This window comes from Xylona heveae, assembly GCF_001619985.1.
Source record: "Xylona heveae TC161 unplaced genomic scaffold L228scaffold_3, whole genome shotgun sequence".
NCBI classification, from domain to species: Eukaryota; Fungi; Ascomycota; class Xylonomycetes; order Xylonales; family Xylonaceae; genus Xylona; species Xylona heveae.
This window is the reverse complement of record NW_017264195.1, coordinates 871146-885274: the sequence shown is the minus strand read 5'-3', so window position 1 is coordinate 885274 and position 14129 is coordinate 871146. Positions and strand designations below refer to the sequence as shown.

General features: G+C 49.2%; 8 protein-coding genes across 8 annotated transcripts; 5 read left to right on the top strand and 3 right to left on the bottom strand.

The window, feature by feature from the left end:
• The first annotated feature begins 222 nt into the window (after positions 1-222).
• Positions 223-2503, top strand: L228DRAFT_245095 (farnesyl-diphosphate farnesyltransferase). The gene is made up of 4 exons (XM_018332083.1): positions 223-527; positions 588-1647; positions 1714-1905; positions 1966-2503. The coding sequence occupies exons 1-4, from the start codon at positions 460-462 to the stop codon at positions 2092-2094; spliced, it is 1449 nt and encodes a 482-aa protein (XP_018189753.1). The 5' UTR covers positions 223-459; the 3' UTR covers positions 2095-2503.
• A 143-nt stretch (positions 2504-2646) lies between these two features.
• On the bottom strand, positions 2647-3272 carry L228DRAFT_266554 (hypothetical protein; the record flags this gene model as incomplete). The annotated part of the gene is made up of 4 exons (XM_018334878.1): positions 2647-2675; positions 2735-2881; positions 2959-3059; positions 3124-3272. The coding sequence occupies 4 exons, from the start codon at positions 3270-3272 to the stop codon at positions 2647-2649; spliced, it is 426 nt and encodes a 141-aa protein (XP_018189752.1).
• Positions 3273-3813: 541 nt separating this feature from the next.
• Positions 3814-5659, top strand: L228DRAFT_91595 (DNA damage response protein RcaA). Its single transcript, XM_018336965.1, has 6 exons — positions 3814-4056; positions 4110-4172; positions 4233-4309; positions 4379-4530; positions 4584-5403; positions 5473-5659. Exons 1-6 carry the CDS (start codon positions 4020-4022, stop codon positions 5500-5502), a joined length of 1179 nt encoding a protein of 392 aa, XP_018189751.1. The 5' UTR covers positions 3814-4019; the 3' UTR covers positions 5503-5659.
• On the top strand, positions 5645-7085 carry L228DRAFT_91452 (hypothetical protein). The gene has a single exon (XM_018336964.1). The coding sequence runs from the start codon at positions 5817-5819 to the stop codon at positions 6870-6872; it is 1056 nt and encodes a 351-aa protein (XP_018189750.1). The 5' UTR covers positions 5645-5816; the 3' UTR covers positions 6873-7085.
• On the bottom strand, positions 6970-8769 carry L228DRAFT_245094 (hypothetical protein). Its single transcript, XM_018332082.1, has one exon. It carries the CDS (start codon positions 8619-8621, stop codon positions 7299-7301), a length of 1323 nt encoding a protein of 440 aa, XP_018189749.1. The 5' UTR covers positions 8622-8769; the 3' UTR covers positions 6970-7298.
• A 274-nt stretch (positions 8770-9043) lies between these two features.
• L228DRAFT_245092 (hypothetical protein) lies at positions 9044-9908 on the top strand. The gene is made up of 3 exons (XM_018332081.1): positions 9044-9295; positions 9357-9378; positions 9442-9908. Exons 1-3 carry the CDS (start codon positions 9141-9143, stop codon positions 9661-9663), a joined length of 399 nt encoding a protein of 132 aa, XP_018189748.1. The 5' UTR covers positions 9044-9140; the 3' UTR covers positions 9664-9908.
• On the bottom strand, positions 9440-10554 carry L228DRAFT_245091 (hypothetical protein). The gene is made up of 3 exons (XM_018332080.1): positions 10185-10554; positions 9989-10104; positions 9440-9932 (listed from the first exon to the last, which is right to left on the bottom strand). The coding sequence occupies exons 1-3, from the start codon at positions 10427-10429 to the stop codon at positions 9880-9882; spliced, it is 414 nt and encodes a 137-aa protein (XP_018189747.1). The 5' UTR covers positions 10430-10554; the 3' UTR covers positions 9440-9879.
• Positions 10555-13795: 3241 nt separating this feature from the next.
• Positions 13796-14084, top strand: L228DRAFT_245090 (hypothetical protein). Its single transcript, XM_018332079.1, has one exon. It carries the CDS (start codon positions 13897-13899, stop codon positions 14059-14061), a length of 165 nt encoding a protein of 54 aa, XP_018189746.1. The 5' UTR covers positions 13796-13896; the 3' UTR covers positions 14062-14084.
• Positions 14085-14129: the final 45 nt, after the last annotated feature.

Below are 14129 nucleotides of genomic sequence, written 5' to 3'. Positions count from 1 at the left end.
TGCTGAAGAAGCTGGAGCTGGAATTGTGGTACGGAGTACATCATACATTGTGGGGCAGCTGTAGCTCAGCTGTCTTTTTACCTATAGTGGGTATTCTCGCCCGCCGTAGTCATCGCGGTACCAGGCCTTTGCCGGTCACAACCGGCGAGGCTCAGCTCAACTGATTCCACGCGAAAAGGCTAGTTGAAGTCCCAGTTTGTGTAATAACGTTACGCGAGCAGATCTGGCGAGAAAGGTTTAAATTGCAGCCCCCACAACCTGATCCCCCCGTCCAAGTTTCAACGTTGAGGGAACACGCCAATTGATTCAAAGCACCTGGATCTCACGGCTGGTTCGTGTCAGTGGCTTCCCTCTCATCTTCTTCCGTTACATTCTCTGCCCTGTTTCCCTTTCTCTTCTCTTTCGATATCGCTCTGTGCTGTGAGTTGCTCGGTTTCCCGAGTGAAAAGGGGAGTCAAGATGCCCAAGTTTTCAAATGTCCTTTACTATGCCATTCATGTTCAGGAATTGAGGTCAATCATCCAATGGTATGTTTAATGCAACGAAAATCAAGCAGTTCCAAGCCCTTACTGAGTTTGACTCTATAGGAAGCTGTGGCATGATCCTGTCCATGAGCGGAACGAGGCCAAGGAGACCCCGACCATGCGGACCTGTTTCGCTCTGCTAGAAAAGACCAGTCGAAGCTTTGCTATGGTCATCCAGGAGCTCCACCCAGAACTTCTGTTTGCTGTAGCTCTATTCTACCTCATCCTTCGCGGTCTTGACACGGTCGAAGATGACATGACAATTGCTTTGGATGAAAAGGACCCCCTCCTCCGCGATTTCCACAAGGTGTTGCGGAAACCGGGCTGGAACTACAATGGCAATGGCCCGAATGAAAAGGATAGAGACGTGCTTGTGAAGTTTGATGTTATCATTGAGGAGTTCCTGAAAATCAAGCCTCAGTACAGGGAGACCATTGAAGACATCACTAACAAAATGGGAAATGGCATGGCTGACTATGCTCGCAATGCCGAGCACAACATTAATGGAGTTAATTCAATCAAGGACTACGACCTTTACTGCCATTACGTGGCTGGTCTCGTCGGCGAGGGTCTTACTCGACTATTCGTGGATAGTGGTCTGGCAAATGAAGCTCTTCTTGAGCGGCCACACCTACAAGAGTCCATGGGACTGTTCCTTCAGAAGACTAACATCATTCGTGATATCCGCGAGGACTTTGACGACAAGAGAAGATTCTGGCCAAAGGAGATTTGGTCCCGACACGTTGAGAAGTTTGAGGACCTCTTTGATGAAAAGAATCTCGATAAAGCTCTGAACTGCAGTTCTGACATGGTCTTGAATGCGTTAGAACACGCTGACGAATGCCTCTTCTATCTCGCTGGTCTGAGGGAACAGAGTGTGTTCAACTTTGCCGCCATTCCGCAAGCCATGGCCATTGCCACCCTTCACCTTGTGTTCCGGAATCCTGATATCTTCAAAAAGAACATCAAAATCACCAAGGGTGAGGCTTGTCAGAACATGCTCGAGTCGACTCAAAACCTGAAGACAATCTGCGACTTGTTCCGACGCTACACACGGAAGATTCATCAAAAGAACGTTCCAAAGGATCCAAACTTCTTAAAGATTAGCATGGCCTGTGGAAAGGTACGTTTCCTCTCTGTCCAGCGGACACTTGCACCTACACCATACTGACTGTTTTTCGTCCAATAGATTGAACAATTCGTTGAGGCCATCTTTCCATCGCAAGACCCGAAGGCTGTCGTGCGTCAGAGCTCCGGTGGTCTGGTTGAGCCGACAGAGGAGGCGAAGAAGCAGGCACAGGCAGATGCCGAGGCTCGCAAGGATGTCTTCTGGCTCTTCGTTGCCGTCTTTGCCACTCTATTTTTTGTGTCAGCCGTGATGGTATGTGTCTTCGCCTTAATTCGCACGAAAAAATCATTTGCTGATGAACGTTTTGAACAGATTGCCATAGCGTGGTTTATGGGTGCACGCTTTGATCTGGCCTTTGACCAAGCAAAGCAACATCTGCCCTTTGGGCTATCTTCCAAGCCAAGCCCCATTGCAAGCAAAATTCCTCACGGGGAGTTGTAATATTTGTTCATTTCGCAGCATGAAGACGCTGGCATTGTCCATGCTTAAGAAAGTTCGGGAAACGATTTACTGATATGATGTTTAATACACTAATGTACGATATCCAGCTACAGCAATAATACTATTATATGACCCTCATCCTTGTTGCATGTCCAGCGTATTCAGCCTTTTCCCTTTTTTTTATTGATGCTGGAAAAACAAAATTTCCAGATGGCACGGATGTCAAATTGCAATTCGGCCCTTTCCATGGCTGCAGTTGTGCCGAAGAAGTGCCTATATGAATCTTGCACATTGCCCAGTGATGGGACCCTTCTCTGCTGAGCTTCTTCTCATCTCACGAGCTTTGCGAGAGCGGTGTTGTGTACATTTTCTAAATCTGAAATTTCGCCTTTGCTTTGGACCTGAAAAATTAAATTTCATATTGGATTACAATACCATGGGGAGCCTCCTAGGCTTAAATCGTATACTAAACTAATTGTGAAACGCCATATACTTTGCGAAAACGAGCACAGGAGATAATTATCCCTCCTGAAAAGGTCAAAATGACGAAATTCACTCCTCCTTAGTCGGGTCCTCGTCGGCTGCAACAGCAACGTTAGAATTCTTCTGCTCTTTTAATTGAGAAGTCAACCAATCATACCTTCGAGTATGCCTTGCTGAACTAAATCTTCCGGCTTGGGTCTTTGCTGGATCTTGTGCTCCAAGCTATCTGCACGCATGTGTTTCTCGAGCTCTTTCTGATGAGCTTGAAGAGCGGGCGCCGCATTTGAGGCAGGGAGAATATTCTCTAAGAGTGCACAAGATATTAGCGTCCTGGCCGAGGGCCCTACGACTAAGATAAGCTTAGGGAAACGCGTTGCTTACTCTCGATAAGCTCTTCACGATCAGGCCGCCTCTCCAAATTCTTTCTCAAATTGTCGATTGCGCGATGACGTTCGAGGTCATGAGCGGCAGATTGCAATGCCCTTGCAGACGTATTAGCCATGGCCGGTGAGTTTTTACAGTGAATTTTGAATGAAAAGGTCTTACGGAGCAGCAGAAGTATCCAACAGGATGTGTCTCTCTTTGAGCTCCTGCGCATCTGGCCGATGCTGGAGGTGCTTCTCGAGCGAGTTGCGCCGCTCGATAGGAGAGATGGTGCTCTCATCGACGCCAGCTTGGATAATTTCATCAGCCATCGTGGTAGTAATTTGTGACGAGTTGTCTATGTATATGAGTATTGGGTAGCGTAATGGTCAAAAGTCAACGGAAGAGCTGTTAGAGGTACTGAAGTATGACAAGAAATAGTCAAAAGCCCTCCAGGAACGAGCTTTTAAAGCCTACAAGAATCCCAGTTGGTGTGTTGTGTGTACAAATCAGTACTGGCGGGGGTCATTGGGTTGCTGGGGGCCATTGCTGTGTTGGCTAGGTAAGGTAGACGCCCTGACCTGATAACCAGCCCAGTACTCCGTATTCAGAACCCCTCCACCATTGCCCGTCTCCACACAAAACCAGAGACCCTGCGTGGGGAATGACATCTTAGCGCAAGAAGCTGTCTGGAAAGAGCTTAGTTCGGTGCCGGGGCAACCGCTTCAGGATCGTGTGAGAAGTGCACGCGAGGAATAACGGCCAAGATCAGGGTTGGATTCAAAATATCAGCCCTTTTCCTCCAAATTGATCGTACTGTGATGTAAATTAGTTTATAAATTACTAGATTTTAAATAGAATTTTTTCGTGGATCAAGCATTTATTTTCGACCCTCGCTCTCATTTACCATGAACGGTACCACATGGCGGAGAGTTTTGCCAAGGCTGCCTTAACGAAAGTGCACCCCACGTGACCACGTGTCAGCCGGGCGCCGGGCAGTCACGTCCCCCAATTCAACTGGCCTACAAATCATCCCACCAGAGCAGCCATTTGCGATGCAAATTTGAATCAGCCGGATCATGTGGGTGCTTGAGTGTGATGGAGACGTGCTGCAGAGTAAGTTTAAATGGAAAGGGTTTTATGGTGGATTTGAAGCTTACGATACTTAGACAAACGAATCTGGCTGCGGCCTGGAAAGAAATATCTATTCGGAAGGACCCGCCTGGGAACAGGTATGAGAAAATGAAAATGGCAAAAAGAAAAGGAAAGAGTTTGACAAGAAAGTATTACAGGATTTGCTATTGAGAATAAATCGATATCCCGCAAACACCTGACCATCTCACTTGCCGAAGTGAAACCAGGTGATGGGGTATGCTTCATTTACCTTTCTTTTGATGTTTGTAAAATGTCTTCCGTTCACTAACACTCTTACCCTAAGTCGCTTGTGCACACCCGATCTACTTTGACCATTGAGGATCAAAACTCAAAGATCGGAACACTACTCGACGGAGAACAGATCAGAGGCCAGTCGAGGATCTTGAAAGATGACGAGCATCAGATCAAGTTGGGCAGTTATGAGTTCTTATTCCGGTAATGACATCGACTTCAATCGCTTCTTTGAGTCACGCACTGACAGCAGTCAGAATCAAATGGGTGCCTGTGGTCATTTCTTTTTCGTTCCCCAGCAAAGAACAAAAGAAGAAGGATCCTCTGCTTACTGTGCGTTCTCGGCTGGAGGCTTTGGACGTCAAGACGGTCTTGCCATACATTATTGATAAAACCACACACGTAGTGGCAAATAAGCGCAACACAGCCAAGGGATTACAAGCATTGATCAATGCTCGATGCATTGTCACCGAGAGCTTCATCGACGCACTGGTGGCCGCGGCCAGTCCGCAGGATCCCGATGACTCAGAAAGCCAATCACTCTTGGAATTTGATTTTGACGCAAACTGGCCCGATGCATTGCAATATCTTCCGGATCCGGGGAAAGAGCCATTCCCTCGGCCATCCTTTTACTTTGCTCCTGATCCGCACAGGACGAAAATCTTTGAAGGTTATATTTTCGTGTTTTGTGACCAGGCGCAGTTTGACAATTTGCAACCTCCCATTGTAAATGGTGGCGGCAAAGCCTTGATATACCGGTTGGAAGTGGGAAAGACAACTGCTGCGGACGTCGTTCGGTTTGCAAAGAATGCGGCAGGGGAAAAGGGATTGGGCGAGTTTGAAGATAAAAGTGAAGGCGAAGGAGTCGTCTTGGTGAGGTTCCGAGCCAAGGATCCATATGAGACTTGGGCCATTGAGCTAGGCAACGAAATTGCACAGTCATTAGATCAGCGTGTCATTGAACAGAGCGAGTTTCTTGACGCTATCCTCACAAACAATCCAGCTACGTTGCGGAAGCAGCTTCCGGAAGAAGACGACGGGACACTTCCCCCTTCCGCTGCTCTTCCGCCTTCAAGCGCACGTGAGTCTCCCTTGTGCACTCGTACAACTGTAGCACCTTTTTCTAACTTCGGTTTCGATGTCTAGCTTTTCCCGATGTGGAACCACCGGCAGTAGAAGCTTCTGCGACTCCAGCAGAAGCAGTCTCACAAACGCCAGCGCCAGCAACTCAGGCTTCTCAAGGACGCGCCCGCACACGAAGACCAATAACGAGTCGCTTCAAAGGATTTGAAGACTCAGACGATGACATTGACGAAGAGCCGATCAGTTCTCGATTACGTGAAACGACCGAATCATCGCAACTCCAACCTTCACAGCATCATGGCAGTTCGATGTCCAGTCGCGTAAGTCCTCAGATCGCGTGCATTAGCTTAACAACAGAAATATTGACGTTCAGTATCTAGCAAACCCCAGCCTCCAGGCAAGCCGACATGGACGTGGACGTGGATTCTGGAAACGAAATTGTTGCCAAGCCACAACCGCGACCATCCCGGTCCCGAAAACGAAGCCCGCCGCCTTCCGACGACGAGGACGACGAAATGGTCGATAACCTCTTACCAGGCGCAGCACGAATGAAGCGACGCATCATCGAGCAAGAGGAAGAGAACCGGCGACGAGGTCTCACCGCTGAGCCGGCAGCAGATGATGATGACCAGGCATCCCAAAAGAAGTCACAGCAACAAGCCGGGTCCAAGACTAAAAGAGAAAGCAAAGTCGACATTATCAAAGCCGCCAAACAGCGTCGAGAAGCCGAAGAAGAAGCCGCTCGGCAGGACGACGAATCGCTCAGACACGCCCTCGACGGAATGGATGTCGAGCAGATGAAGAATCTCGCTATTGTCGAGGACATGGACGTCCGACCACGCGCCGACAAGCCCGTTCGCACAGACGTACATGGCTCCGAAGGAAGCAGATGGGACGAGCGCTGGAACGGACGCAAGAATTTCAAAAAGTTTCGCCGCCAGGCAGACGGAGTCCAACCCCGTCGTGGACATTCGTTGATTGTTCCACTCGAAGAAGTCCAACGAAAAGGGTTTGGCATTGGTGAAGATTATTGGCTAGATAGCACCACTACAAACACCACTGCTGCTGCGAATCGATCGCACTCTGCCCGCCGCGATAGACCCCGTCAAAGTAACGATGGACCCAGCGAAATAGAGCTTGATGCTGACGCAGAATCGCAACCGTTTGCAACTGCAAGAAGCCAGCCTGCAGATGACGAGCCCGCTAGGCCAGAGCACAACGAGGAGAAAGAAGAGGAGGAAGAAGAGGAACCGATACCAGTAAGAAGGACGCGACAGCGACAGCAACGCGCCCCGCCAAGTCAAAGCCAAACTTCGACGACAACGATAACAACGAGAAAACGTCCTGCGCCTGCGTCGGCAAGTAGACTGCCAGCGAAGAAGCAAAAGTCGTTGTTTGTCCAGGATGATGAGGAGAGCGAGGATAGTGAAGACGAGCTGAAATTTAGATTTGGCAGGAGATGAATGTACCAATGGATCCTTGCGGACTTGTTGCTAGCTAGTACCTTATGCATGCCTACGTACGTCCCGTCCATGACATGGGCAAGAAATACATCTCAAGCACGTTTTACTTTCTGTCTCACTCCCAATATTATGTCCATTTTCATCATCAATGGTAGAGAAACATTCATCTGGTGAAGCCAGTGCTGTTCTTGCATTTGAAAATTATGTGTATATGCTCTCTAGTCTAGCCATGGCGTGTCTAATATCTAACTGTCTACAATGCATAGAGCCAGGCGTACGGGTATCAGTAATGTATATCGATCTTTCAGCATCTTATTCGTCGTCCCACCGCTGCAACACCCCAAGATGAAATAGAGCGGTCAAATGAACAATAAAAATGAAAATGAGAATGAAAAATAAAAAATAAAAAAAAATAGTTGAAATGAGCTAATCCATCTCATCCCACTGGCCCCTTGACTGCTGACCAGCCTGACCTCCCTGGGCGTGGGCATTCGCATTCGCATTCGCATCCGCATCTTGCTCGTCAACCATGACCCCTACCATCCACACGTTCAACATGCTCTCCCAATTGACCCACGGGTGGACCTGCTCAAAGAGTTTCGCGCCGTCGCGGCCCGCCGCACGTAACAGTTCCTTTTCACCGCCCGGATGGAAAGGTAGATAGGCAGTAACATCGTACACGCGGCCGTAATATGATGTCCATGCCGGTCGACCATGGCGGCCGTTGTTCAACTTGAGTAGGGACGGAGGAACGCGTAGGATTGAAGGGACGGCGGAGGGCGAGGAAGAGGAGGAAGAGGGAAAGGCCTGAGCCTGTGCGCGGGCGTGAGAGCGGCAGAGCTCGGCCCAGTCGAGTGGAGAGTGGCCTGGCTGGAGTATGACTTTTTGGGATGCACGCGATTTTGTTGGAGGATTTGATAGAGATGGGCTTAAAGATGAGGAGGAGGGAGATGAGGAGGAGGGAGATAAAGAGGAAGAGGGCGTGGGTCGAGCTCGTGCGGCGGCAGCGGGGGATAAAGATGTTGGTGGTATGCGCGATGGAACGGAGAGCGTTGAAGAAGATGTAGATGTGGACGGTCCTGCGCGAAGTCGTGCGGCGGCAGAGGGTGGCGTGGGTCGTGGAGGAGGTGGCATTAGTGTGGATGCGGGACTGCTGACGCCAATCGGAGAGGTGGAAGTTGTGGAGAGAGACGGAACTGGAGCTGGAGGAGACTTTGTAAATGCATTGCGTGCAGAGGAGCCGGCACGCTGAGCAGATTTCTTGGCGGGAAAAATGGGAGGTTCGTCATCGTCGTCGTCTTCGTCGGAGGAGACGTCGGCTTTGTGATTGCTTGTTGTAGAGGGGTCGTCGAGAGAGAACGATGGGATAGAGGGAGTTGATTTAGCAGGTTGAGAAGGAAGTGCTTTCGGTGTAGTTTCTGGTGACGACGCAGCGTCGTTTGAAGTGCTTGTTTGATTTATTGTAGAAATGGACGAAGATGTTGAGATAAGGTTGGGTTGCTCTGTCGCCGCTGGTGGTATCGCGGCGGTGGTGGTGGCGGCAGCATCGGTCACCTTCTCGTCGCGCGCATGATTGCGATGAGAAGCGTTTAGATCTATATTTCTTTGCTCTGTGCTCTTCTCTGTCGGTTTCTTTCCATTTTTGATATGCGCGAGTTGTCTCTGGAAAGAGTACCAGAATCCTGGCGGATGTCGATAGAGTAAAAAGGAGAGCGACGCGACGAGGAGGGAAATTCCCAGTAACACCATTGTAACCCACTGAACTCTCGAAAGAAGTGAAGAGTCCTAAATGCCGAAAGATGTAGCGCCTCAACGGCGTCGAGGATGGACGCTTTGTAGGACTGTCCACCGACAGGTACAGTGGACGGGGTTGACTGGTTGTTTGCTTTTTAGCTACAGAATGCCTTTTGGCGCCGAACCCTTTTTTTGCCGGCGGTTGTTCTGGAACGTGGGGTCTGTCAGCAAGGGGCAGCGCAGCACGAGACCCCCATTCGTAAGTAGTTTAAGGTATCTTCATTCAATGTTTGTGCTCATAGGTACATAGGAATAACCTGAAGGCGGCAGGGCGGCCTGGCGGTAAGGTGCTGATTAGCGAGATGTCGTAGGGATGATTATGTCACCAAGGGACAGCGAGCGACGCCAAAAGCTGTTGAGCTGCTGCTGACGAGGTAAGAAGGGCAAGTGTACACAGCATCGATCTGCATTTTCTTCTCATTTTCAATCAAGATGTTGTCGAGATATGCTTGGAGAGGTTTTCTCTCTTTACAGATGACGAGTCTGTTGCGGCCAATGCACACAATTGCTCCTCGCCCCAGGCTACCAAGGAGCATCGTTGCACCAACGTCATCGCGCATTCCTTTCGTTCGCCAATTCGCCGACAACAAAGGTGCTGCCGATGAGGCAATGGAGGAAATTCAGGAACTGTGAGCTTCGGATGCCTAGTGTTCAGTGTCGTTGGACTGTTTTGCTAATACCACTATACAGTTACTTTACTGCCAAGGACGAGGTATGACGAAATTATTCTATTCCAGCTCGATACTCTGGATCATATATTGAACGGATATGACAGTTTGATATCGCGGTCGAGGAAACCGAGAAGAAGACGGTGTATGCTGCGGACGACCGAGCAGCGGCCAGAGAAGAACTCACAAAGCTTCTTGAGACGTACAATCGGATACTAGAAACGTCTGACCCCGAAGTCAGTGCGGAGGTAAAGCGCAGAGCTGGACAAAGAATCAGAGAATTGGAGAATGGCGTAGAGGTCATGGAACAATCAGCTATGGAGGATTAAACAACAAGTTCGGATACACATAAACCTAACACTAGAGCACATCATGGACCTGAATGTCCGAGGAAATGGCCAATGTCATAAGGACATAGAAATATTATATGACCCTTGCATCTAGCTACCACAAAAGAGTATTTTATTTCAATATGAGATGGTCTCGGTCGTCAAGAATCGACAATTCGTCTGTAGATATGTGCCGGGTAAATCTCCATATATAATCTATAGCTCGTCCTTTGAAACGCCTCGGATGCCGACCAGTTCGGTCTCGAAAACTATAAACTATTGTTAGTAAATGGTTGATAAATTCTTGAGGCACAGTTTTAAATACCCAGAGTAGCCTTGGGCGGGATAGGTCCGACGCCGCGGTCACCGTAGCCAAACGCAGGTGGGATCGTAAGAGTTCTCTTCTCGCCAACGCACATATCAAGTAGATTTTCATCCCAGCTATATTGAAGAAAATAAAGTAGTTAGAATAGAGAAAGAAATCGTTATATTCTAGGGTGAAGCTTTCTCGTGAAACTCACCCTTTGATGACCATGCCCTTACCGACCGTGAATGAGAGGGGGCTGCCACGGTCGTAGCTGGAATCAAATTGACTGCCATCCGAGGCCAAAGTACCTCGGTAGTGCACCTCAATTGTATCTCCTCTTTCAGTCTTACGATTGCATTCGACCGCGTTGGTGACGTCGACTTTGACCTCGTCGCCTGAAGCGGCCACGTAAGAGGCCGCGGCAGCGAGGAGACCAAAAGTGAGCGAGAGAAAACGCATAATTGGATACAATAGTATAAAAGAAAGATCAAAAGGTTATATAGTTGTACTGGATTTTGCCAAATTGAAATTCAATTTCAAGCTTGTTGGGTAATAGATATTGCAGAGATGTGTTCTAATTGACGAGGCAGAGCAGTGGCAGTACGTACGGTTAAGTTACAGTTTGATGGTCCCTGGAGGGGCTGTTCCTCGCTTAAACAGAAGTGGGGACCATGGGGTTTCGGAGGGAACGCCTCAAGCGGTCCCATGGCGCGTGCGCCTCCTGCACCGCGCTAGTGTATTTTAGCTTCTGCAAACCGTGAAGTCTGATTGGCTAGAGAATTCGCGATCCACGAAACATCAACTTCGCAGAAATTTGGAGATATAAACAGTGAATAAGACGGCTGGGATATTTGAGCCGATGGATATAGAAGATGACTCACTTTCGCTTCATATATTTGAAATATGGTCTTCTATTCACAGGTTGAAAAGGTACCAAATTTGCATTGACAGAAAGGGCAAGTACCCATCTATACAGTCACTTCATTTTCGCAGTCATTTGCGTTGGATGAATGGCAGGTTTCGCGGATCAAGACTCCTGACAGAACCCCCAACTGAAGACTCATCTAGCAGACAATGGAACGGTAGAAATGGAGTCGATCCTTTTTCTTTAATCGGCAAAGGCCAACCTGCTAGAATCAAGTGGAAAACGTAGCCAATAGGTCATCCCAGACATACGTCTTGAATTTAATCTAAAGCTATTGTGTTTGTCGAATCTTTTCCTAAATTCTAGTACGCGGCTTTTGACGTGATCTACAATAAGGACCCAATGCCAAAGCCATGCACTATTGTAAAGGCGGTCCCTTGAGACGTGTGCTGTTGTGAAGTAATAATTGAGAGCTAGTACTGCTTAAGGGGCATTCATGAATACCCAATAAAAATAGTATTTCTTGCTATTGCTATTGTCTATAGAGCTTGTCAGTTAGAAAAAACGAGTCGGCAGAGCAATGCTATTGTGTCAACTCAGTGAATGAGCACCCAGCCACGCAAATCTGAGAGAGGGAACCGCGCTAGCGAGCAGTCATATTTCTTCCCCTTCTCGCCTCCAATTCTTCTCTTTCCTCTCCTCGTACCAACCGGTTGATGCGAACACAAAATCTCGATTACTGCTAGGCACTATTTTTATAGTTGCCGTTTAGTTCTCGTTATTTTTGACGCTCCCAGTTGTTTAGAGAGTCCTTCCCGCTATTTCGACTTGTCTTGCCGTTGGATAGACATGGCGGATAAAAGGAAGAGACAGGCTGATCCGGAGGAGAAGGCTGGCCGGGAAGAGCCAACGATTAAGAGACAGAAGGTAAGCTCACCCACAGAATGAGAGTCCCGATGCCTTCCCGAAACTGATATGCCAAACTCTAGACCTTGCTGGCAAGGGCTTCTTCTCAAGTTGGTCTCCCGAGCGGGAAGCCTTCAAATCTTGGAAAGAGGGCCAGAGAGGGTGGAGAGAAACCCCCGAGTCCAAAGAAGATGAAGGTAGAAGTGATGCCTCGTGCGTCCTCATACTTCTCCCTCATTGGAGGGCGTAAAGCGTTGAAACCGGTAAGCTCTGCATCTTGGAGTAAAAGTTGACAAAGGCTGAAGCTGGTCATAGGCTGTCCAAGCTAGGTCAACACCTCAGGGGTCAGCCACGACAGCGTCGAAAAAGGTAATGAGCATGAAATGCCCCTCTAATTATTGTACCCTGCTGAAATCCTGTAGGCCACAGATGCCTCGACAGTAAGGCGGGCTGAGAAAGTCGAAGAGAAGAGTTCGGTCCGGGTAATTTGAGCTCTCTCCCTGTCTAACTGTCCGCTAGGCTAACATATCCCTCTAGGCTAAAGCCACGGCGACTCAGAAGGGGACGAGAAATGCCCAGTCGATCCAAGTGAGAGCATCTCTTCGCGATCCTTTTTCGGCCCTAGCTCTAACCATACCCAATTGCAGAGGACGACGAAGAAGGGCGGAGAGGTGGAGATTGTTTCTTCTGCGGTATTTACCCATGCCATCCTCTTCACTTAACCATTGTACTAACTACTGTCTCAAGGCCAAGAGAGCTGCAAGGGCCAAGGGCCCGAGGAAGTTGGATTGCGTAAGTTTCTCCTTCCAGATCTGGTTCATTCGAATCATGCTGACATTGATGATGCCGTTTAGGCCGTTGGACCAACCACTTCCGAGACTCCTGTAGATCCGGTATCAAGTAGGCCTGCCACAGCTACTGAACCAGTGAAACGGAGATCTACGGCCAAGAAGAGTGAGCGGGAGTCATCAACTCCTCAAGCTTCCAATGTTTTGGGATCTGAGCTGCAAGCCACAGCAAGCGACCCAAGCAGCGGAAACAGCTTGAAAAACGCTCCAGCTGCATCCAAGGAAGCCGAGAAGCCAGAAACTCAGCAGGCAACTGCAGAGAAGAAGGTCGCCGTCGCTCCTGGCGTGACCCAGTCACGACCGATTGGTCTTCATAACCATAGGTATGCATGCTTTTGCAACGCCGTCCTCCAGTGCCTTGCGCAAACGGCTCCTTTTTCAGAGCACTATTGTGCGACAGCGACACTGCATGACGTTATTGATTGCGGTGTCCCAGACAGCGATCTCCGTGAGTTCGTCAGACTCAGCAAGAGAAAAGCGTCTGAGATAAAGGAGACGGTCAAGGAGGCGTTCAGGCGATGCTCGTTCGACCGGCTGTAAGTCGCTGCAGTCTCTCTGATCTCGTATGTTCAATGCTAATATGCTATTCTAGGTCGGTTTCGGGACTGCTCGGTCGACTTCTACAAAAAATGTCCGGAGAACCTGAATCGCAGGAGATCCTCTCACCGCTTGCCTTCCAGGAAGCGTACGGGACTGTGCGGGAAGGGTTCGATGGAGAAGAGCAGCAGGACGCTCATCAATTTCTGGGCGAGCTCTTCGCGCTTTTAAGCCAAGAAGAGCTCTCGGAGCACGGTCCGATACCAGAAGGCGATGAGCCGAGTGCAGCGAAAGGACCTACGACCATCGATAGGGTCTTCCAAGGTAGAAAGGTTGACAAGATGACTTGCTCCAAGTGTGGACGAGTCAATGACACCTTCGCGACCTTCAATTGCTTGGACCTCACACTTGAACGTCAAAAAGGGATTACATCCCTAGAGCGCTGCTTTGCAAGCGTTAAAGATCCACTGGATCTTTCCGACTACAAGTGTGAACTTTGCAACAAGGCGGGAGGCGTCTCCAAGGCCACCTACCTTGTGGAGACCCCTGATCACTTGGTCGTCCATCTTGGGCGTGTGGACTGGCAGGGAAAAATCACAACAAAGGTTGAGCTTCCCGTAGGGGAATTAGACCTTTCTCAGTGGTTTGGACCGACCGAGGTCGCCCCCAAGGGCAAGTACGAGGTCTACGGAGTCGTAGAGCACTGTGGTCAGACGTAAGTTCTTCATGCCATTTTACAAAATCCGAATTGTCCTTTACATCACAAGCGTATGCTAACAAGAACGTCGTGCAGAATCAACGCCGGCCACTACACGGCCCTGGTGAAAACCAGCGGTAAGTGGTGGCTCGCCAACGACCACAAAGTGCGGGAGATGAGCGAAGAGGAGGTGGCGAAGCGGCGTGACGGCTATCTTTTCTTTCTTCGGAGGAAATGAGCCAGCCTGATGCCAGGGAGCTGCCTCCTCGACGCAGGGAGAATGTATTTTCGTTGTGACTGTCGTTG